The 24389-nt window shown below is 45.3% G+C and overlaps 1 protein-coding gene across 2 annotated transcripts in view; it reads left to right on the forward strand.

Moving 5' to 3' along the window:
- LOC135921864 (zinc finger SWIM domain-containing protein 5-like) overlaps nt 1-22656 on the forward strand; it is a 66297-nt gene extending 43641 nt beyond the window's left edge. Inside the window, exons 12-17 of one of the 2 annotated variants that reach the window (XM_065456259.2) lie at nt 1156-1279; nt 3074-3318; nt 4035-4189; nt 8501-8667; nt 9696-9843; nt 12107-22656. In XM_065456259.2, the coding sequence (XP_065312331.2) occupies nt 1156-1279; nt 3074-3318; nt 4035-4189; nt 8501-8667; nt 9696-9843; nt 12107-12909 (1642 nt within the window). In that variant the 3' untranslated portion in view covers nt 12910-22656. Of the gene's footprint in view, nt 1-1155; nt 1280-3073; nt 3319-4034; nt 4190-8500; nt 8668-9695; nt 9844-12100 lie in introns of both variants that reach the window. The other variant, XM_065456258.2, reaches the window with a different exon arrangement.
- The last annotated feature ends 1733 nt before the right edge of the window (nt 22657-24389 follow it).

Consider the following 24389-nt stretch of genomic DNA (forward strand, 5'->3'; position numbering starts at 1 on the left):
GTGTCGGCACCAGCTATGTGTAGAATGGTGATGGAGCCACATGGGGCGCAGTCCTTTCATCTATCGTGCAGATTGACTTCACGATGACCTACCTGCCGTAGTGTTGGGATAGCCCTTCTGTATTTTGCAGAAAAAGTGGAAAGCAAAACCTTCTATGCAAGGGTAGACCATACTGTATACCTTGATTTCTATGTGCCTAAGTTACTGATAGCTTGCTACATTCTTGTTATAGAATGCTAGGATACTCCAGAGCGCGTGCAGCATGATATTTACTTGCCCAAAATTTGTAAGCATTAAGTTTTGTTAAAACTTTTCTGATACAGTATATTCGATATTTGATTCGATATTAGGGCTTTTCTTTTTTTCCTGATTCAATGCAATATTCGATTCGAAACTTGCTATTCGGTATTTGCATGACCCTACCAAAAATGCAACATATTGAACTAAGCTTGCAAACGAGACATTTTTTGCAGTAATGCTCCTCGTGGGGTGACCAGCATCCACATGGAGTGCACAAGGTAAAAGTAAGTTGTTGCAAAAGGTGATCTGTACTCGTGGACAACTTTCTGTGGCTACGAAGGGAAAACTACGGGCGCTTGGCTGCTGCGCATGTGTTATCCCGCGAAGTAGTCTGGCAGTGTTTGACACTGCTTTGGTTGCCCGGAACAGACGTTGAATCGACGCAGCTTCCGCGTGTGACGTTTTCGCATTTGCCCAGACGCGGAAGGGAAAAGCTGCAAGATAAGTATAGACTGTTAGATTCAGTGGTGTGTTTTGTCTTATTTAACTGTTGCTAATAAGGTGTCTATGTTTTGTCTTCCCCAGCCTGAACTAGTGCGGATTAAGACGCCGGACTCTTTTCAGAAGCGTTTTCACTTCTGTGCGCTTTGCCTCTTTAGCTTTCCCTTCATAGCCACAGAAAGTTGTCCACGAGTATACCATACTTTCAATGTGGAAAACTTTAGCTGAGAGGTTTCAGGCAGTAGACCAGGTGCAGTACAAGTTCACTCTGTACAACATTCACAGATTCTATCGACGAAGCAGTTCAAATAGGAAGCCTCTGAAAAATCACCCAGCCTCTGCCATAGTTAGTGCTTTCTGCATAGACAGTCGCAAACTAGATAGGGCTTAACATGACCACCTGTGATGATGCAGGTATCGTCACGTTGCGGTGCCAGGGAGTCGCGATCGCAGCGAGTCGCTCCTTTCGCTGGCTGTGGAGGCGGCCTTGGTGGGACTGGGACAACAGCGGTCCATGCCCGTGGGCCTCTATGCACAGGTAGGCAAAGGTGCTGCACGCAACTAAATTGTCATGACACGGCCAATCCACTGATGGGTGCACTGCAGTCACCGCATTGCCTGTTTGCATTAGATCGGACGTAAAGCAAGTGGTTTAATTTGTGCTTGGGCTTCTGTTGTTGCATGCATTGCTGGTGAGGTACCATGGCTTGTACTGTGTTATACTGTTCAGTTCATAATTCCACGTGCCTTTGTTAATATGAACTTCATTGCCATAGCAGCTTTGTCATTGTAAGCATGTAACATCATTGTTGTTCCCTGCGCATTTCCTTATGTACACACATTGTATTTTAATAAAAGGATGTGGACAGCGAGTCATGATGGGAAGAGTTCTGGTGGTGTTTGCACATTTTAAGAATTGAACAAGTGTGATAATGAGGGCCCTGGCCCCAGTGTCGTTCCTCTTTGAACTGGCCTTGGGCTCATGTTGCTGTCATGTTTACGTGGTTCCAGACAGATTCTACTTGTCTTATCACATAGTTTATGATGCTTGTATAAATTTCTTGAAATGATGTCCCACTAGGGCGTTATGTGCCAAAACATGTAATGATGTGCATAAATCACTGTGCGATGAAAGCCACGGCATTCTTTTTTTTTTTATAGTGCTGGCCATAATCACTCGAAAATAATTTCTGTAGAGGTGATCTTTTTGGAGGGAAACAGGAGGGTACATCTTTCGTATTTTGCTATAAGAATGTGCACTTTTTACATTTTTCTAACAATACCTTCAAGGATGGAAAAGCGCATCCTCTTCTCAGAAGGTATTCATCTGTCCATTGTTCACAGTGCAGCATCAGAATGTGTGTTCCTTGGGCTGCTGCAAATCGGGTGAAGAGGGCGAGTGCTGTTGCTCACCTTGTGCTTGATCTCGTGCACTAACCAGCACGTGATGCGATAGCTTGCAGAAATCTCAGGTTTGAAGAGCTTGTGATTGGAAAGTAGATGGAAAAGTAAAGGAAAGTAGTCCAAAGAAACATGTTAGGCGCATTAAAAAAAGAAAATACTCATCTGGTATAGGACATGAGGTGTCTTGACTGGACTGGAAAGGTTAGGTACTACCCAGTAAATGAGTGTTTCTCAAACATTTACAGCATGTGGCCCCTTTATATATATATATATATATATATATATATATATATATATATATATATATATATATATATATATATATATATATATATATATATATATATATATATATATATATATATATATATATGTTGCTTCTAAAGAAAACTAAAGAAAAGTAAAGAAAAGAAAAAGTATGGGCACCGAGACAGAAAAATAAAAAATTAAATTACATGGTTTTATGTGCCAAAACCACGTTCTGATTATGAGGCACGCCATAGTGGAGGACTCCGGAAATTTCGACCACCTGGGGTTCTTTAACCTGCACCTAAATCTAAGTACACGAGTGTTTTTGCATTTCGCCCCCACCGACATGTGGCCGCCGTGGCTGGGATTCGATCCCACGACCTCGTGCTCAGTAGCCTAACACCATAGCCACTGAGCAACGACGGCGGGTGAGACAGAAAATTCATCGCTGTTCCAGCAAGCACATTGTACATGTAGTTGGACACTCCATGACCCCCCATAAAAAGTCTCGCAACCCATTTGGGGGCTCATGAGCTGAAGTTTGAGAATACTGCCATAAATGAAGAGCCGTAGGTGCAATGTTCTGGAACATTGAACTGTGACGCCTTTAATGGTGTCATGGACGGCGTCACAGTCCCTAACGTGCGTGGTCTCTTCACGGCGGCTATCCCCTCGACAGGAGAAGGCGTGCCGGCAGGAGGAGCGGCTGATAGCGCGCCTGCGGGACGTGGACGCGGATGGCCTGCTGGTGGGGGTGCTGCGCAAGCAGGCCATGCTGCTGCTTGAGGGGGGCCCCTACTCGGGCCTCGGCGTGGGCGCCCACCCCGAGAGCGTGCCCATGCACACCTTCGCCCGGTACCTCTTCGGGGCCCTGCTGCCATACGATGCCGACCTGGCCTACAGCGTTGGGCTGCGTGCCATGCGGTCAGTGGCCCCCCGCAGCTGCGTTGCACATCTCAAACAGTCCCACCAACATTTGGCTTGAACGGTGGCCAGGCTAGAGAGTTAGTCTAGCATGTAACGTTTAGTGTGCCTTCTTTTTGTTGGTTTTGTCATAAATTTTGATTGTTGCTTGAAGAGGAGATGAAAGAAAGGTTGCAGAAACAGCTAGACTTGCCCTTTACGGCCAAAGCAAGTTTTTCCTCTAAAGTACAGTTACGCTAATGACCCTCGACCATAAAAGGTTGGTGTCATTGTCTGAAAAAAAAAAAAAAAGGAAATGGAACTTTTCAATGCGTCCTGAATGGGGACATTGTTTGATTTTCCCCGTATATTGACAGCCCATCTCTTTAGGATTGCATGTTCAAAGAGTCTTGCTGTCTGTTGTTTTTGGGCCAGTAGTTCTACACATCAAGTAAGATGAAGGTGAAGCTTGTTATTTGTCAAGTTCACAATGCACAATTAATAATAAAGCAGAGGCTCAAACTCTAGCATGGCCTCTGAGTATGGTGTTAGCGCTTCCACTGGCCAGCAATTCATTGTGGACCAAGTACAAAGTGGCGGTTGGCAATTTGCAAGTACTGGTGCCTCTTGTGCCTTGAAGGTGTCGGTCAATCTGAAGCGTTCAGAATTTGCTTGTCAGATGGAGAGGGCGTAACGGAGTTTCCCTTCTCTTTGACACTCGGGACTGCGTTGTGCAGGCTTCCCATCCTGGAGAACCAGGAAGAACCGGATGACCCGGGCACGGGCGCCCCTGTTGCCCCTGCCGCCAGCCGGTACCCGCGGTGGTTCACTCTGGGCCACGTGGAAGTGCAGCAGTGTACCCTGGCCTCCACCATGCTCTCTGCCGCCAAGGGTGAGCGCGGCTACCGCTTGCCCTTGTGAAACGCCCTCTGGCTTTTCTTTTATCGGTAGTGAAATAAATTCCAGGGCGCTGCCAAGAATTCATTTATCTCTTGGAGGTCATGTGTGAGGCCCTTCGTGACGCACGAAGACATTCGTTTTGGTCAGATGTAAAAAAAAGTGCCCAACATGCGGAAGTGTGCTTGCGTTCGCTGGTTATTTCGGTTGATAGCTCCAGCTTTCGCGAACTTTTTCAACTAATGCACTTTGTGATGGCTCCTGATGAGTTCAGCACTTTTTTCATCCTTCTTCCAGGCATGGCGAAATTTTTGTGCAATATTTGGCGTGAAGCACCCACAGGGTGGTGGTGTTTTCTGCACATATGTTTTATAGACAAAATTCACGCGAGCTCAGTGGATCAGACAATGATTTTAGTGCTGTCGACGCATACCGTTTGCCTTCAGATGGTCATGAAACGCTCTCATATGAGAGCACTCTAGATAAAAGCAACGATCGGTACCCTACAGATCTGCATTGCGAATTCTTGGCTCCATCCAGAAGAGTGCTTCGAATGCTATGACACAGTGCTCAAGTACTGTTAAGAGCCTCAAGAACGATTACCTTTTCTGAAGTAAATCGCTTACCATGCGTTCGTTTAGCTGACCGCTTTTTCTGCGTGGCGTCTCAATGCGCGAAAATGGCTCGTGACTGGAAGAACCAGAAATAGGGCACATGCGCATGACCTGAAAGGGTCAAGCGCTGAATGAAGTAAAATTTCAGACCACGTGAGAAACCCAATTTCAGATAATTTAGCTATACAGCATCTCCTGCACGAAATTTTATTGGGGCTCTCTTCTCCGCACATTAAGCAGGGGAGGGGGGGGGGGGGAATGGTACCCATCGCACCACTTTACGTTCTACAACTTTGGTTTGCTACCTACCCTATGAGGAAGAACTCGGCAATTAGAATGGTTGATTTGGTCAAAGTTTCAGACTTACTTGATTTTCTTTGAGGGGGGGGGGGGGGGATCACCAGGTGTTTTTTTTAATTACCGTATTTACACGATTGTAAGTCGACCCCTTTTTTAAAATTTGAAAGTCTGAAGTTGGGGGGTCGACTTACAATCGAAACCGAAACATGGCCCCGCCAAAAAAAGCGATACCAACGGGATCTACAACGTAGTTAGAATTTTATGTTTGCTCTATGGTCGTATACCCGTATCTTTTCGCTATCCCGTGTGTTTGTTCGCTTTTCGGAAGGGTTCTTCAACATTTTTGAGAGTTTTACAGTGCATGCAATGCTCATGGGGGGGGGTGTCGATAGTTGATGGAAGCGCTGCTGTTCCCATTTGCGGCGGCACCCTCAGAACGGCGGCGCTTGCAGGGAGTATCGGTAGTTCATGGAAGAGCAGTCACCGCTCGCTGGTTGCTCTTTCTCTGTTTGAAGGCATTGTTATTGGTTTGACGCATTCCACTTGACTGCCGGCTACGTGCTACTTCTATGCTTCCCCAGTCGTCATGAGTGCTCCAGGCCCACTAATCGTTCGGCACTCGTTCACAGCAGCGTTCAAGAGGGCTGCCATCCCTTACGCCGAAGAAACAAATCACTGCACAGCGGGTCGCAATTTCAATGTTTCTAAACGGGTGGTGCGAGAGTGGCGACTGCAGTGAAGCGAAATTTTCACCTGTGACAAGTGAGAAATTTCCCACGTGTCGAAGTCTGGACGCTTTCCGGAGCTGTAGGCTAAGCTTGCGGCGTACGTCGCTGAAATGCGTGATCGGTCCCTGCCAGTGAAGTGCGACGTGGTCATGAAACAAGCCTGGACCTTCGCTTTAATTTTAAGGTTCTGCTCCGCCGCGAGTACAACGAGTGGCTGGCGACAGAAGACTGTGAAATTACGCCAACTGGACCTGTCAAAAGAGCCTCCCTGACGGCTGCGTGTGGTTGGGTGCATTTGGCGTGGGCTGCTGTTCTGCAAGATGTCCTGGTGCGGTCGTTTGCCAAATTAAAAATTTCGCTGGACCACGACGCGCTGTGGGACCGCAGTAACAATAACGATGGCAGCACTAGTGCAGACGAATAGTCCAGTCACCATGTCAGCTATTAATAAATTTTCGTTATCGAATGTGCCCTCGGGTATGCTCTCTTATTATTATTTTTTCCGGTCACGCGATATGGGGGGGTCAACTTAAATTCGAGTCGACTTACAATCGTGTAAATACGGTATTATTGTTATTATAGGAAAATATTGGAAAGAAATCTGAAGTAAAGTTGAGAAAAATCTCACTTTTGTAGTGTGCCATTGACAAAAGTCTGTTAGAGACTAGGGCTTCAGGAGGTGATTGCACCGGGGAATGCGTCGCTTTCATTGATGCAATACCACCATCGTAGTACCAACGTAAAGAGAAGAGATTGGAGCTTCAGATAATTGCAGCGCCATATTGCGTTGATCAAAACTAAATGCAAATGAAGCAAGCGAAAAGAGGAAACACTAGCGTCACAGTTCGTTTCTGCTGCCACACACACACACAGGAAGTGCTCCTATTGGCTGATGCAGATTTTTATTGCTGGTAGGTTTAAGCATGTATTTTGACAGCGGTGAGCTGTGTATTTCTTTATCCTGGCAGTATTCGGCAAGTGTGGTACGCTGCATCGCTGTACCACTTCTTTTTTCATTAATGCATCAAAAATGCAAAATTCTTAAATGTATCATTCAAAATGGCAACATATAGCTGTATTCAATAACACGGGGGGGGGGGGGGGGGGGAATGAAATCTTATATGCTTGTGCTTATGTTGTTTTTAAAGAATGTTAATGAGAAAATTAGATGATTATCAGCCCTGCAGCATTGCTAAGATTCCTTTTGTAGTAAATATTACTCATTTATAACAAATTTAGCTGAACTTTTGTTGTTGTTTGCCTTTAAGTGAAACTTTATTTTATGCATGTAGGAGCTTGTTAGAGTATAGAAAAGTGAAATAATGATAACTGGCATCTGCTTAGGTGTATTCACCATAGCTCAGAACATCCCAATGGCAATTGTAGCAGCATCGGAAGTTTCTGGTTTCACTAGGAGGCATTCAGTGAAAGATAGGGTTCAGTCATCGACAAAAGATTAGGAGTCAATTCAACCTCTAGTCGATGATGATGAAAGACATTGTCTTCCCAAGTGATTTTGTGGTAAGAATGGGGCAAAGTCATGGTGCATGGCACTCTGTCACTTCATCCCTCACGTAAGGGGAGTAGGAGTGTCACACTTCTTAAATTTTCAGGATCCGCTATCTTTGGGATCATCCCACATTTTAGACTGCACATACTCACAGAAACAGGCCACATCATCAGACTCCCTTCGGTATCGGTCCACGAAAGAGTGTAGAAACACATACCCAATATGGAAATGTTGGGGTAACTCGCTAAAGAAAGGCATTCTCTTTAACCCTTTAAGGGTTGGCAGAAAATCCAAAAATGTGTTCAGGAAATGACTTTTTCTATTGGACATCTGGATAGCACATTTTTTGCAGATTCAAAACATACATAACACGGGGGTAGTAAATTCAGAACTTGCATCTGAAGATACACAAAATGTAAAACGAGGAGGCTCTGGAGGAAGGTTCTGTCCATCTAACCTCGTTCACTGCCTGGCCCTATCTAAACTATTGTCATACTCCGTGACATCGGAGTCACTGGATGTGCCTATAGCACTGAAAACACTGTGATCACTGTTCATGCTTTCATGCAGAAGCAAATCATCTTGAGAGCTTAGCGACTCAATCAAACGAAAGCCATGCTTTCGTGATGGATGCGACTAGCAGCCACCATTTTAATATCTCTACCTATAGACAAATGGAGTCTGTAGAAATGTCTGTAGTGTGGGGGGGCAAAGAGGGAATTTGGCAGAATGTTGAAATGGATTGGTCTAGCCTGGCACGTTATTGCACTCAAAAAGAGAGCGCTTAAACACATGATCGAGACAGACTCATCTTTACTGTAACCAAGCGGGAGTCGTCCATGGCACCTAAAGGATTAAAAGCTTGTGCAAGAAATTCTGCCCTGCACTGGAATTTGTTCGTGAGACATTTATTTCAATGAAGCAGAAGTATCCAATTCCACCATGACCAATCTCCTCTGCTCTTGATAATAGTGGATGCTTGGGTTGTCACTTTGAAGGGGAAATCTAATGCACTAGTGAGTTAAGGAATTCCTGTGTAATAGCTGGTATGCGTGAGAACAGCTGACTACAGTAGCTTCCAAGAACATGAGGGCCACACATTTAAAAATATGAACATGGTAATTGAGCTTTCTTGTCTTGTCTGTGCCTTGCAGACGATGTGATGCGCCTGCGGACGGTGATGAAGTCGTCGCAGCGCAACATCCACAGCTCGTCGCAGTTGTTCAAGCTGGCACAGGACGCATTCCGCATTGCCGTGCCTCAGGACGGTGGTCCCAGGCACCTGGCCCTGCTCAACGTGGCCTTTGAGCTGGGCTTGCAGGTGAACATCATTTCCCTTAATATGTTTTGCATGTCTGTTTCCGTAGATGGCGGAGTTCATGGGAGCAGTGCCCACTAAACTTGGTGTACGCTTCCTTTGCCGCCACGTTACAGGAGCTTGATACAGTGAAACCCGGTTACTACAAACACCACATTACTGAACTTTTCAGAAATTCCTTGCTCACTTCCTATACATTCAGTGTAAAAATATTTCAGTACTATGAACTTCAGAATACCGAACCTCTCTGAATAACGATCGTTATTCAGTTTCCGTGTCATGTTAACAACGCCTCAGTACTAGCAACTAATATTCAGAAATCTAGGGATTCTTAGATTTCCATGTATCCTTCATGGCAGCTGAAACAGTAGGCTAGCAAATGACTAGGAGCGGAGAGTGGACGTTGTTGCGGATGAGTTTGGAAAACCTGAGACGGAGCCCAAGAAAGAAAGAATGCAGGCGAGCGGAGGTAACGACACATCAGGTTTTGCGAGCGCATGCTCCACCCAGAAAAGTGTCGCCTAGCAGCGGAGGTGCGTCTCTTCCTTCCTTCACCCTTTATTCTGCGCACACCTCTTTCTTTTGCGCTTTTTTTCTGTGGCCACACTAGCTGCGCGCAGGGAAGAATGCAACCTCCTTACTCACAGGAATGCCACACAGTCACACTTTGCACTTTCCGGACGGTGTCGTTTACGTGCGCTTGCATTTTGACATAGTTCAGGTGTCTGCCTCAAGCAAGGCAGTTGCGGCGTCCACGGCAAGAAATGTGAAAAACAAACCAAAAGCAAAAAACATTGTGCTTTGGAGGTGACATGGAGCTACCTGTAATGCAAACGTGTGCTGGAAGCAGATGATGAGTCCAAATTATTCTAATTTTTTAACGGCAATCAAAAGAAAGAGGTTTCGTTGTATATTGACACAATTGTACTGACGATAGCCAAAATACTTGCAACTTGGTGTACCATTGTCTTTGCATTTTGTGTCGTCAGATGAAACCATGTGACTGTGATGTGACGGTCGCCGCCGTGCAGGTGATGCGGGTGACCCTGTCGTCACTGAACTGGCGACGTCGGGAGATGGTGCGCTGGCTGGTGACTTGCGCCACAGAGATTGGCCTGGAGGCCCTGGTGTCTATCATGCAGAAGTGGTACCAGTTCTTCACACCCACCGAGGCTACCGGTAAGTGACCACTGTGCCCGGCTCTTCATGCTTGGGGGATGCAACTGTTTTTCAACCTGTGGGACGCCATTTTGAATTTATTTCAAGTCTTCGATCTAACACTGCTTTTCAGTCTATACATTGACTTGCAACTACCTCCATGTATGCATGAGAGACAAGTCTTGATTGTGAGGCTCGCTGCTCTGTCTCACTCATCACATCAGTCTTTCACATTGTTGGTCTATCATGAATAGGTCTATAATGTAGGTCTGGCATGCTGGCTGGCCTTTATGACTCGTCACGCTAGCATTTAGACAAGGAACTCGTGCTGTGAACCCTTTAGGGTTGTGATTTGAGGCTGCTTTTATATGAAAGAGCAGCAAGGGAATATAGCTCCTAGTGCAGTGAAACCTCTTTACTACGAACACCACATTAACAAACTTTTCAGATTAAATAATTTTTCAGAAATCCCCTGCCGACTTCTTATAGTTTCAGTGTAAAAATGTTTCAGTACTACGAAGTCCAGAATACCTAACTTTTCAGAATAACAATCGTTATTGAGTTTCCATGTCATGTTAACAACGCCTCAGTGCTATGAACTAATGTTCTTAAATCTGGGGATTCTTAGATTTCCGTGTATCCTTGACGGCAGCCAAAACAACTAGCAAACGACAAGCTAGCAAATGACAAGGTGTAGAGAGCAGACGTTGCGGCGGATGGTTTCAGAAAACCTGAGACAGCGCCTGAGAAAAAAAAAAATGCGGCCGAGCGGAGGCGATGCATCAAGTTTTGTGAGTGCATGCTCCGCCCAGAAAAGTGTCGCCTAGCAACGGAGGCGCATCTCTTCCTTCTTTTACTCTTTGTCCTGTGCACACCTCTTTTTCTTGTGCTTCCTTCTGTGGTCATACTAGCTACGCACGTGGTAAAATGTAACCTCCGTACTCACGGGGATGCCACATGGTCGCACTTTGCACTTTAAGGATGGTGTCGTTTATGCGCGCTTGCACTTTGGCATAGTTCAGGTGTCCGCCTCAAGCGAGACAGTTGCGGTCTCCATGGCAAGAAATGTGAAAAACAAGCCAAAAGTGAGAAACATTGTGCTTTGGGGGCGACATGGAGCTACGTTTTTGTCGGTAGTTTTCTCAGCGTCAGCGTTTGTTTTGCCTGTATGAATCTTATTGTACGGTGCTTCGGTGGTGCATGGCGGCAGAATCTATGGAAGATAGCAACAGCACGTGCTGAGAGCCAAATGTGACATTATTAGAACTTATCAACTGATGGGTTGATGAGCGGAATGGTTCATTTTGGTGCTTTCACTCTAACGATCTTTCAGAATAACGAACAATTAATTTATTGTGGTCCCCTGAAGTCTGTTATATCGAGATTTCTCTGTAGCAGGGGTGTGTCGACATTGAATATCACTGAATCTAATCGAATAGTGAAGATTTGAATCATTCAATTCATGAATCAAATACCTACTAATCGATTTTTCGAATATTCAATATATTCGGTGTAGAGACTCGTGCAGTGCCACATGTCATGCGTGCCACAGAGCCCCTCATGCTTGATGCCACCCAAACGAGTGTTTCACTTTGTTTTTGGTACAAAAGGAGAGCCTCTCGTGCCACAAACAGGGCGCCCCGCCTGATGGTGTCGCGGACTGCCACTGCATGCACCCCTGGACGTTGGCCCGATGCGGGAATTGAATTGCGAACACAGCGTCGGTCGGGGCCGCCTCTGTTGGTACAATGGTCATCCGGGTTGGCAAGACTGATCAAAATGATAGTGCGATCGGCTAATCGTGCCAATTAGCCACGGACATTGGTTGTGTTGGTAACGTACCGACGAACTTTTCTTTTCCTTGATTCAATTCGAAATCAGATATTCGGTATTTGCACACCCCTGCTCAATAGTACTTCTTAGACGAGTAGGTTAGGTATGCGAAATATTGTTTTTGAGCTCAAAAGGAGACGTACAAAGAAAGAATACACACATAGGCAAAGCACCATGTGTGTTTGTGTCCTTCCTTTGTATGTCCCTTTTCGCACCCGAAAACAATGTTTAGCAAGAACAAAACATCACTGTGGTATATTAGGTACCAACAAGAACAACAAAGAAGATGTAAAATGGTGCCATTCTCTGTTTTCTTTTGTGTTATCGTGAGTGCTTAATGCACCTTGATACATTGATGCCATCTAACCCAATCTTCAGTTTTTCAACAAGGAAAAAGTTGTAAAGATGTTGGGCTGTCCTCTTTTTTTCTTCCCCTTGTGCCCAGGTCCAGTGGCCACAACCATTATGTCCCATGCCACCATTCTTCGGCTTGGTCTGGACTTCAGCCAGCAGGAGGAGCTGTCGTCATGTGCCCGCACCCTGGCACTACAGTGCGCCTCCAAGGACCCCCCAAACTGTGCCCTCAACGCCCTTACCCTGTGTGAGGGAGACGCATATGCCTTTGAGACGGCGCATCAGATTGTCGTAGACGCTGCAGGCTCCGGGGTCATGACTTCCTCGCAGCTGTTCACCGTAGCTCGGTACATGGAACACCGCGGCTACGCCCATCGAGCCTACAAGTTAGCTGTGCTGGCAACGCGCGGTGTGCAGCTTGCATACAACCAGGACGCCCACCCGGCCATCAACGACATCCACTGGGCATGCGCGCTGGCCCACTCGCTCGGCCGCTCCGAGCTCGCGGGGCTCGTACCATTGCTGGTCAAGCACGTGCAGTGTGCCACAGTGCTGTCGGACATATTGCGCCGATGCTCGATGGCGGCACCGGGCAGCATGGGAACGACGCCGCTGGACGCCAAGCGGCGCTGCGTGCGCGCCCTCTCCTTGGACAAGCCCCCGCTGCGCCCCCTGCTGGACGCAGCCATCGCGGCATACGTCAACACGACCCACTCGCGTCTGGCCCACATCTCTCCGCGCCACTACGGCGACTTCATCGAGTTCCTGGGCAAAGCGCGCGAGACGTTCCTGCTGGCCCAGGACGGGCACGTACAGTTTGCGCAGCTCGTCGACAACATGAAGGCAGCCTACAAGGGCAAGAAGAAGCTCATGTATCTAGTCAAGGAGCGGTTCGGCTGAGAAGGGGCCGGTGGGGCACACCACTTGAGGCGGTGTGGCGCGGGCAGCCAAATGCCTCCACCGGGCACATTGGCTGAGGGCTCTGGCATCACCTCTCAGTCAAGCTCACAGTCCCAGTTTGGTGGCTCTCGGCATGCCGGCTACAACTGCCGACGCAGGGTTCTTCTTTTTTTTTTCTGGAGCAGTGGCAACGATATCAAAAGCACTCCTCGTCCACTATTTCAAGGAGCCGCTTTTTCCTTCCTGCTTCATCTCCCCACCCCCTCCTTTGCCTGAAGCAGGTGCAGATGCCCTCTTGAAGTTGGAGGAAGTAGTGGTCTGTTATGTGCGCAGACGCCTTTCTTTTTTTCCACTGGGCATCCTGAAGAAGGTATCCCTTCTGTGTCAACCTTTTTGTCCATGACAGAGAATATTTTTTACTTTGTCCCAACGCAGACGAGTATCTGTGGAGTGGTTTTACTACTCGTGAACTTAGTGAAAAAAGTGATGCCAAACCACCATTGTTCTCAACGAGATGCCTCTCTCAGAACCGTTGCTATCAGGGACTGAAAAGCAAGTGAAAAAAACAAAAAACAAGAAATGTGGCAGGCCTGGCGAGAGACACTGGTCCTTGTTTTTAGAGTTCTCATCATCTTGATGTTTTAATTGATTCACACAGTAGCAGTATTGCAGAGAGATGTCCTCTCTTTTTCTTTTATTCATTGTTTCATGCCTGTAGTGCGCGTCCCTTCTATGCTGAGTTTGTTGTTTGTCGTACTGTATGTTGTTTGGCATAGGTTGTACCCCATGCAAGTTGCATTTATGTTGTGTTGTGCTTCAAATGTGTACATTCGTTGTGTTTCGCGTACTTTTTGTTTTGCATACAGGACGACATGCCACCGATGTGCTGTAGGCTACTTGCACCACCGCAGATGTTTTTAACCCACCGCGTTTTGTTGCTAGCCAAACCAATTACTCTATGTGTTAGCCGCAATGTGGCTGATTGCCAGTGCGGCCATCTTGCTTGTTTGTGGATGCGAAACTGCGGCAAGAACTCCTCTGTCTCACGAGTCCGAATGAAGAAGGTGTTGCCGCAGCGTGCATGCGTGTTACCCTAAGCCTAGATCAAACAGTGTAAACATGACAATTTTTTTCGCGTGTGTGTGTGCACGCCCACTTAGTAGAACTGTGGGGACTCTTATCACTCGTTCATTCCTCTGTTGCTCATTTTTACATGTTCCGCGTTGAATTCACTGTTCCACAGTGGCATTGTGTAAAGTTTGTGGCCAACACAACGCGGAGGCAATGTCAAAGCCACAGTAGGTGTTTTTCTTTTTTTTTTTCTTTTAAAAGTTTGTGATGTTGCTCGTATTCAGTCTTCATGATCGTTCGTTCTACCGGAGCAAAGTCCTTGCAAGATTTAAGGTGGAAGTGGCACAATTTTACTAGCGCACAATGCGCCACAAAACTTCGAGAGCAAAAGGTATCCTTTGTAGGCTTCTCGTAGCCATTTGCCATGGTCTCACCTATGACTGGCTAAGACGTCTGCCAGACTAGGTTGCCCACTCTCTACTCTACTATGCATCACTGGAGATTGCACCTAGTAGCGGCCCGGCCAAAAGACACCGCAAATGGCACAAGGCCATTTTGCCTTGTATCAATGTATGGCAGTAAGAGGACTGAAGTTGGCAACCCCAATCATCCCTCACCATTTTTCGTTGTTTAAGTTTTAAAGAGCTCAAGCATTTGCCAACAGCTATGGAATGTGGTTTCTTTTCTTTTTATTCCCAACCTTGTCTCTCGCCAGAAACTGCCGGTGACGGGTGCATGTCGAGGGACAACGAATACGCGTCGTCTGCAATCGCGTGTAATGATAAGTCCCTCTTTTTTTTTTCCGTGGCTGTTTTGTGGTTTGATGATGCCTTTCTGTCCGCACGACCAGTCACTTCTGTTCCATGTTGTCGAAATCGAAGGAGAGTTTGCGGCCGCTTGTATATAGTCTCATGTCCATCTCCGCAATATTTCAGATGCGGCCATGCACCTCCCCCTTCTCTTCTTTCTTTTTTTTTGACCTATAGCTGTGTTTCATAATTGCAGAGGCCTCTTTTATCTCCAAAAGTATTTGGTGACGTCCCTTTTTCAACTCGCTATACATGCTGGAGGAGCGGAAGCATGCAGTTCAGTCACTGCATCTCGTCCTAGTTTTGACATTCTTGTTCTTGGCCCTAGACAACAACTCTTTGTGCCTTGTGGTTGTTACAGTTCTGTTTATTGTTCATACATTTGCTTTTATTTGCACCGTGTCTTTTCCACTTATCTCTTTTTTTTTATTCATTGTTTCGCGATATCTCTTTTGTTAATACAGCGCAGGTAGATTCAGCTGCGTGCATATTGCAAAAAAAAAAAATACTTCTTTAAATAATGACATTGCGGCACGCCATTCATCTGAGTATTGCGTGTCTACTTACTGATAAAAAGAGAAGCAAAAACGCTGTTACGAAAAACTGGTGTGGGGCTGATGTAGAAATTGAACCACTAGTCAGCGCTTTCATTTGGGCAGGCCATGCAGTTACGCTCAGATAATTTGCACTATCCTTTCCCCGGTGTTTTGTTGTCTGGCATTACGAATTTTTCACAAAAATGTCCCGTTTTGTTACTCATCAGCAGTTAATTTGCACTGTCCTTTCCCCGGTGTTTTTTTGTCTGGCATTACGAATCTTTCACAAAAAATGTCCCGTTTTGTTACTCATCAGCAGTTAGCCCTTCCTTATTTTTTTTCGCCCTGATGGGGAGCAATATCAAGCTCGGTGTTCTTTGACGATTCAGAACGCTGTCACTGGCAAAACAGACTGTCGTTCTGGTTCGGAGAGGACTGATTCGTTGCTGGAGACATAATATTTTTATGGACATTGTGTACAAAATGTTGTCTTCTAGAAACACTTAGGTGCCCAGTACCGTTCAGGAGCAACCACTACTCACTGCGGCGTCTCAGTGGCTACAGCATTTTGCGTTGAGTGCAAGGTCATGGGTTCAATTCCCGGTGGCGTTTAGAGGAAAACAGAATGCAAGACCGCTCATGTACCAAGCTTTGGATGCATGTTTAAAAACCCCAGATGGCTAGAATTAACCCAAAGTCCTAAATTAAATTACCGCTTTGTGTGCCTTTTATAAAGAGAAAAAAAACATGAAAAACAAAGTTGGTGGGGTCATACAAAAAATTCAGTCTGGTAAATTCTCTTGCTAAGCCTTTTTCCAACTCCCCTCTGTTTATTTGTGTCGGATGAAGAAAAGGCTACACGTTAAAAACAGAATTCTGTTCTTCAGCTGTCTAACTTAAGTTGCTTTAAACCTCCGAGTCATCACAGGTGCACACTTGCCATTCCTGCAGAAATCAGCCAATCGGTCCAGGAGAAGAGTTGAGAGAGAAATGAACGAAATAAGGTGGGCCCTGGATGTCCTAAAACACTTGTTTAACGTAACTGTTTGCAAGTTCCACACGCGGGTGACTACAGAGCAACGTTACTGCCACGTCTTTTGTCCTGTGAGATGTCGTCGGTTTGAGGGCAGATTGCTCCATTCTCCAGTGAAGGCCTGCTTTCAAAGTTTCCTTCCCTCTCGTCCCTCCTGCCTGTGCCCAACTGTCATAGAGGCCTTTGTCTCTCAGAATCTCGTCGGATGATCTCTTTAGCAGCGAATCAACATATCGTACAGCTTGCAGTGTTTCTAGACATCTTATTTCGTGATAGTCTGTAAAGGTCTCCGGTTGCACATGCATGCTGCGTGGGCAGTACATATTTTTGGCTGAAGGAATAGCGGTCTATTGATGTTTTACAGCAGGGTTGGCAACTTTCTTTCTTTAGCAGTACCGCTAGGTCACGGTACAAGGCACTCCAGCTTTAGCAACAACTCACTAAGTGATCGCAATGAAGGCGTGCTTGAAATTCTGTCTCTTATGTGTCAGTTGTCCTTGAATGTCTTCCATATTAGTTCTTAGGCCATGGCTTCAGATCACCTTCAGTGGTGGCTAGGCAACGGTTGGAATGCGATTGTGGGAAAACAACTCCTGACTTTCTAAAACGTCATCAGATCTCAGGATTGTGCTTCGCCAAGAAAAGCAGCTTTGATGGACACAGGTGGCTCTCCAATAAGCGCTTCAGTAAGTCCTTGAACCTAGTGACAAATGGAGGCGCATATGGAGGATATGCGCCTTCGGCACGACTCTCTGGGGGTAAAATTGTGATGAGGAGCTAAACTTGGAAGTCCGAGGAATTTTACCAGCCCAATTTAGTGACTGTTTACATCAGTACAGCAGTCGCCAGAAAAAAAAATCACAATCCCCCAATAAAATGCAGAGTTGTCATTAGGGTAATATGAACTTGTTAAATTTAGTAACTATCTAGTTACCAACACTGTTTTGCAGGCATATGGAAGGCAACCTTGAGGACTGGCGTGTTATGGCACAAAATACTGCGCATCCCTTCAATGAAAGCAAAACAGACTGTTTGAAACATTGTGTAGTAGTTCTTCAAGTAGATCTCCTATGAAAATGACTGTTCTTCGTTCCCTGATCCCGTATTCTTGTTCATTTGTTACACTGTAACATCACCTTGTGTGTCCGATTTTGAATGCCTTCTGCCCTTTATTAGGTACTTGTTAATTCTGCCATGACCATTGCTGCTTCACTTTTTCCGCACTTCTCCTTTTCGTGTGCTGTTGTCAAAATGTGTTGTGGTACCCCGAGTATCTTTAGAATGCTTTGTTTATGGCACAGGTTCTTGTGGGTTTCTTGTCTTGCGTTTTAAGTGCCTTGTGTTGAACTGTGAAAGCCACAACTTTTTTTTTTTTCTTAGCTAACAAGTAGACCCAAGCAACAACCTGAGAAGCCATTGGTCAGCATTGTATCTAGCAGCATACTGTGCCTTTAGCTGCAAGTTTTGTACCCCTAGACTGTAGTTTTCAGTGAGGAGTCTTCGTTTTTACGCTTGACTAACTTCTGATGCAGGTTACACAAACTGACTGTGAGTTAAGTTCTGCCTTATTTATTGACCCTGTTTGTATGGGCTGTAGTCAGTGACTCTGCAATCCACTAACTGCCGCTCAAAATGTGAGAGAAAAAAAAAAGAGAGAAGCTGTGAAAGTTATGTTTTCATTAATTACAGTCTTGAATAGAAAAGTGATTGCATATTACGAGTAGTATACATGATATGATGGTACCAGCTGTGCAACTTACGTCTGAAAAGAGCAAAAAAAAAAAATGAAGAAAAAAAAAGAAAACACGGACCATCTATCACATACTATGAGTACCTTGGTACCATGTCCAAAAAGCAACATTGCAGATAAGCACACCTTGATAACGGCATTCCAGAGTAGCTGTGGCTTGCACAGACAAGCTGGGCTCACTTTGGGCAGTTTGTGCAAAACATTCTCTGGCACAACTTATTGAGGGAAACTTCACCATACTGCTGAATGTAGCAGTACGCTACAGAAGGGCACACTACAGTTTTCTTGAAAAGCTAAGTCTGCAGTCGAAGAACTTGTTTTGGTTTGGGTATCGAACCCAGGATCTCTGCCTTTCCAAAGCAGTTGCCCTAACATCTTGGCTAGCCAGAAGGCTAGTGTGCAGAAGGAAGTCCAAAACTTATTGGCAACTCGGGAAGTGCTGGAAGCTTAAGACAGATTAGTCATTCAAGTAAGTTCAACATAAGTCTGCCAAGTTTCCCGTCCCCCGCCCAAAATGAATTTTTGATCAACTTCAGTGTTAGCTTTTTTGATTACCTTGAATTGGGGTTATTTCTAACAAGGAATACTGGCACAGTTCGGTAGACTGCAGTTTTAACTCTCATGAAACTTTCTTACCTTTAGGATTTCCATAGAACCCATTTGAATAATTCATTTGATTAAGACTCATCCTTGGCACATAAGGGATCAATGCAGTCCTTAAGGCATGCTTAATGAACAGTGCTGCTTTGCTAGCCCCACTGCAACAGCTACGACGACCCTGTGTCCTCGTAATTTCCCCAAAGCTATCGGTGCTCGATTCTTCAGCAGCCGTTATGCCTTTTATTGTCTCAGTCTTGTTTTGAAACCGTTGCACGCGAGTCTCTCGGCACAACTCTTGAATGGACGGAACGACAATGCCTTTCGCGGAGCTGCCGCTGTTGCCTACCTCACAATGAGCTATGCCAAAGACGGACTGGAGCTTCCATGTGACGACGATGCCTTCTCAAGTTTTGAGCATCACACATATATTTTCTTTTTCAAGGATCTCGCGCTCCTCCTGAAAAGCATTGAGTGTTCCGTTCTCCTTAGGAGCCCTGTTGAGGTGGTCAGATTGGCTCGGTTTTCGGCTGGTCAACTTGAGCGACCTGTTGAAATTAATGCGATGTCTCGAGCCCGACTCTTGTAGATACATATCGTGTGTCTCTTCGCATTTCAAAGCACTGCTTTGATTTATAAACCAATCTCGTTTGTGTGTTTCTTGTTTCCTTACACTGCTGTTAGAGTGATGCAACACGCATGAATGGTGTTTTTCTAGTTCTGTAGCTTGGTCAGGGGAAAAAAAGTACACGGAAAACAGATTTGTTCGAAGGAAACCATTCTGCTTTTTCGGAGCATGCATTGTAACTGCGCAATTACTGTTAGTAGGCAAGGTAGTGTGGCGAGGTCAGCGTGCCAGCAGTGACAATGAAACTGAACTGTTGATTAGTGTGCCGGGCATCATTTAATGATCTATTTTCGTGCAGTTAAGCATACTCTCAGACTAATTAAGACAAGTCAAGGCAGTCTAATACAGACCCGGGTGACTATAATGAAAAAGAACTTCAGTGTACTATCATGCTGCGACAAGGTGCACACCTCGTCTAACCCTTCTCGAAAATTTAAATTTAGATGTGTTTCCTATCTTAGTGGCGTTATCGCGCCTACTGAATCTTTTCGTTATCCCTCGTGCATCATCAGGTTCACTAAAGACCATGCAGCACTGCCGCGTTTATTGGTAAATCACTTTGTATTAGCATTTAGCGAGTGAAGTGAATGCATACAAATACAGACACAGGTGTTTCGGCGAACACTCTCAAAATTGTTTAAGGGTTGCCTGTGGCAGATAAGTCAATTCTAGTTTATGAGCCGGTCTACTCGAAGTGGCAGACAGCACTTGCATAAGAAATAGAAATGCTAAATTGACTCATTAACAAGAATCCACTAATTAACGTTTAGCTAATTATCTTATGACCCATATTGCAATTCACAAATTCTAGCAGTGGACTTCGCTAGGCGAATCCTCTTAGAACGAATTCTCGGGACAACACCGGTTTCGAGATATAAATTCCCGAACATTGCAGAGAAATGCATTGGCGTTCCAGTTACTTGTGTGCTTCAGTGCATAAAGTGACGTTTTGTTAACAAATTAACTGGAATGCCAATGCATTTCTCCGCAAAGTTTGGGAATTGATATCTCAAAACTGGTGTCATCTTGAAAATTCATTCCAAGTGGATCCGCCTTGCGAACTCCATGGCTACAATTTGTGAATTGCAATATTGGCCATAAGGTAATTAGTTAATAACTTAATTAATGGATTGTTATTAATTAGTCGATTTAGCATCTCAATTTTTTTTGCAAGTACTGTCCGCCGCTTTGAGTAGACCAGCTCATAAACTAGAATTGTGATATCTGCTACAGGCAACTTTTAAAGATTTTTGAAAGTGTTCGCTGATACAGCCTGTATACAGAGAACAATACGCACATGGACTCAAATCAGGCACTTGGACAACTCGAGTCACGTTCACGAAAGAGCCCACAGATGTGGAAAGCATACAACCCCCTGCCGAAGTGTCTGATATGCTTTCGCGTGTTCTTCGTACATATGCTTGCATTTGCCTCGGTATACATGTAGTTGAGACTCCATTCGTGTGTCCTTTCTGCGTGGTTTACCTTGGTCGAATTTTTTTTTTTTCATTCACACAAGGCACACACAAGCTTGCCTAGTATTTCAAGTTGTCTCATTTCAGCATCGCAAAACACAACAGGGAAAATGATGCTATGGGGTTCTAGTAGCACGGATTCAACAAAAGGCTGCATAGATGATTCTGAGGAGAGCTGCAGTCTAGCACGCCATGGCTTTGTCTCTCTTGCCAAAGATTGCACATGTAAATGGCTCTGCTGTTCTTATGAAGCCTTTGGCTCCTATCTGCAAGAGGTTTCGCTTCTTGCCACTGGTTTGGTGCTGGCCTTTTGATTTGTTTGGCTTGTGTTACGAGATGCCAGAGACAGGAGTTGCAAGGCAGTCCATCCTGCTTTGTAGTGTCTTATTTGGCATTCTGTCATGAAAATCGTTGATTCACGTGATGTCCCCGCTGTTGTTGTCACAATTTGTTGCTGTTTGTGTGAGTGAGGTTTCCATTTAAGTTTGTTTACGTGAGTGAAACATTTCCTTATGTATAGATCTTTGAAATAAGTGTCAGTGTCATTCCGTGATCATAGCAAAAAGTGAGGCGGGCCTCCAACAATGTCAGTCAATAATCTACCTCTATCGGGCAAGGAAAAAGGCGAACCAAAAGGACTGTTGTGGTTGTGAAACATGCAAGCATCATTGAAGCTTTTCTCTGCTTTACTGTACAGCTATAGTGTGGTGGAAGTGGCGTTGACCTGAATATCATGAGCTGATCTCTGTATGTTCTGGCATAACAGCAGACAAGCACTTCAGCCATAGGTGGACAAAACGGACATAAAAGTTGAGTTTATTCCTTTGAGAATGCTAGTTGTAGCTGACTGGAAGGAATAATTCTGCTCGGAGCACTCGGGTTTTGCATTTGCAAGCTCCGTCCTGATGGTCAGCACGTGAGCTTATGCCCTCTTAAGACTTGCAGTGGTAACTGGTTCACAAAGTTCAGTTAAAAGGTTTGCTGGATAATTTAAATCCGCTGTAGATCATCCAGTAACGAAAAATGTCTGTTCATAACCACAATTCCTCCCCCAAGTTTTATTATATTGTATTGGCACATTGTCGTTGCACATAAGACACTAATATTTTTTTTTTTTCTGTAGGTGCAATTCAATTCTACAAGGCTCATGCATTTGAGTCGTCGTAAGTGTAACAGTTCTTGAACTGCACCAAAGAAGCACGTTTGTCTTTGGCAGGGTTTTGTACCGACTCCGAAGAAACGTCCATTATTTTGCCTCTGTGGTGTGACATGCTGTGAAATTGCGCTTGAGGACATCGGCCTCTTCTGATTGTTAGTGCCAGTTTACAACTTTGGAATGTGACTTCTTTTAGTCTGCTTGAGCACGTCGCAGAAGGATTTTTCACGGTGAACTAGATATGTCGGTGATTAAGAAAATGCAACAGCACTGTATGCTCTACAACAATTTCCTCCGGCAAAGTTTGGCAGATGGCATTGCATTGACTGTGAAGTGTAGGGTATGCAACACTGATTTTAGGAAGTTTCAAGAGAGCGGTCTCTGCTTGTGGTACAATGGAACTAGGTTGACATTTAGGTCCAAACTGCACGAATTGTCTTGCATACGTCTGACTAAATGTCTGCTTCACCATATGCATCTATTAATCGCATTGTGCTTGTCATGCGATTCAAGCATGTAGAACCAAAAGAATCTGTGCTGGGCGTGTTGGTAATTCATAGTTGGAACTACAGAGCAAAAACTACAACAAACTTGAAGAAAGACATGAAGGACAGCGCTGAAATTATGGCAGAAAGCTGGGCCAGTTGGAATTTTTATATTGCATGCATAATTTTTTTAATTATAGGGTCTTGCGTGCCATAACCACGATCTGATTATGAGGCATGCCATAGTTGTGGGACTCTAGAATAATTTGGACCGCCTGGGGTTCTTTAACATGCACCTAAATCTAAGCACACGGGTAAAAATGTTTTGTGCATTTCCAGTGCTTAAGGGGAAACTGGAAAACCGAGAAAAGAAAAGACAACAGGACAGGGAGGACGCTCTGTCCTCCCTGTCCTGTTGTCTTTTCTTGGTTTTTCTGTGTCTTGTTAAGTGCTGGAAATGCATGAAATGACAAGCTCTGAAGTTCTGTGCTGAAGGCACATGAGTGTTATGCAGGCAGTGATCATACCACGTACATGGAGCAAGTTCATGCCTGTTACTGTGCGCGCCCACCATAAGTGTATGGATTTGGGTAAAGAGCTTGGGAAGCTGCTGCTGTTTTGGTCACTTGTGTGGTTGAGACAGGTGTAACGGCTGACTCAGCTGCATGTCTTGGGATCACGTAGTCGCAGTTTACACACATTTTTTTTTTTGGCGGGAGCGCACATTTGCACCAGTCTTGTGTGCAAAGAGTGCATACTGATGCACTCGTTTCTTAATTCGTCGTACAAGTAGGGACCTCAATACATTCAAGGTGATGCGGAAGCATAGTCTGACGTGTGTGCAATGGTCCGTGTGGTTTGGGCTTTCATCTTTTTGTGGACGACGTTTTCCTCAATTCTTAATTTGCAAAGCCAGTGAGGACCAAGCAATGCATGTTTTGTTTGTGGCTTCATTTTGTACTATTTTGTGTCGTTTCATGTTCTGTTGAGCGTATGCTATATATATATATATATATATAAATATATATAAACTGCTTGTGCAAGAAGAGAGTGTGCGCACATGTGCATTTCATGTCTCTCAGCGACATTGCCGTCATAGTCATCGCCATCGTCATCATAGCCGAGTATGTGTGAAACTCTTGTGCGCATTGCTTTGCATGTGTTCACATGCTTGTGGCAATTCTGTCTCTTCGACACTGTACTTCGAAGAAATATCATGTACAGGATATATTGCGCAGATAACCGTCGACAGTGCGGCGGGTTGGTGACGTGACTTTCCGTTGCCTATGGACATGTTTGCAATCGCCCCCTCACTGACTCTTTTCCTTTTTTCCCCTCCTATAAAATCTTCCAAGCGTGTGCTTATGTATCTACGAACGCTATGCAACATCAGAAACAAAGATGACAAAGAACACACCAGGTGACGGAAAGAAAGACCAACTGTGGTTCGCTTCGAGAGACTCGTGCGACGTATTCATCTCGAACTGTGCAGTGCAGTGTCTGTGTGGTTGTCTGGCGTTGGCGAGCCGGACTGTCTCTGGAACAGTTGGCCATCGGCTTTGGACTCGTGATTGGCTTGACTCGTGTCCGTCGCATGTTGTGCACTCTCGGTTTCCGCAGTGTCGCAAAGTGACCGGCAGCGACCGAAGCTGCCACTGCAAGACTACGGCAAACGATGGAAAGACGTTTGTGCGCGTGCCTGCTTGCCTGTGAACTGTTGTGTGTGGTGTTTCTCGGTGACATACTTCTTTCTTCCCTTTCCTCTATCCCCAGTGCACGTATGTGCACACGTGTATCTTTGGAGCGTGTGGCCGTATTACTTTGTGGCATTAATTTGCGCCCTTCCGCGTGTTGATTGCTTTGTTCTTGCCCTCTTTGTCATGCGTTTGATTAGAAACCTACCCACTCTCAGGGCAGAGGCTGCCAATTTGCCTGCTTGC

This window comes from Dermacentor albipictus, chromosome 9 (assembly GCF_038994185.2).
Source record: "Dermacentor albipictus isolate Rhodes 1998 colony chromosome 9, USDA_Dalb.pri_finalv2, whole genome shotgun sequence".
NCBI classification, from domain to species: domain Eukaryota; kingdom Metazoa; phylum Arthropoda; class Arachnida; order Ixodida; family Ixodidae; genus Dermacentor; species Dermacentor albipictus.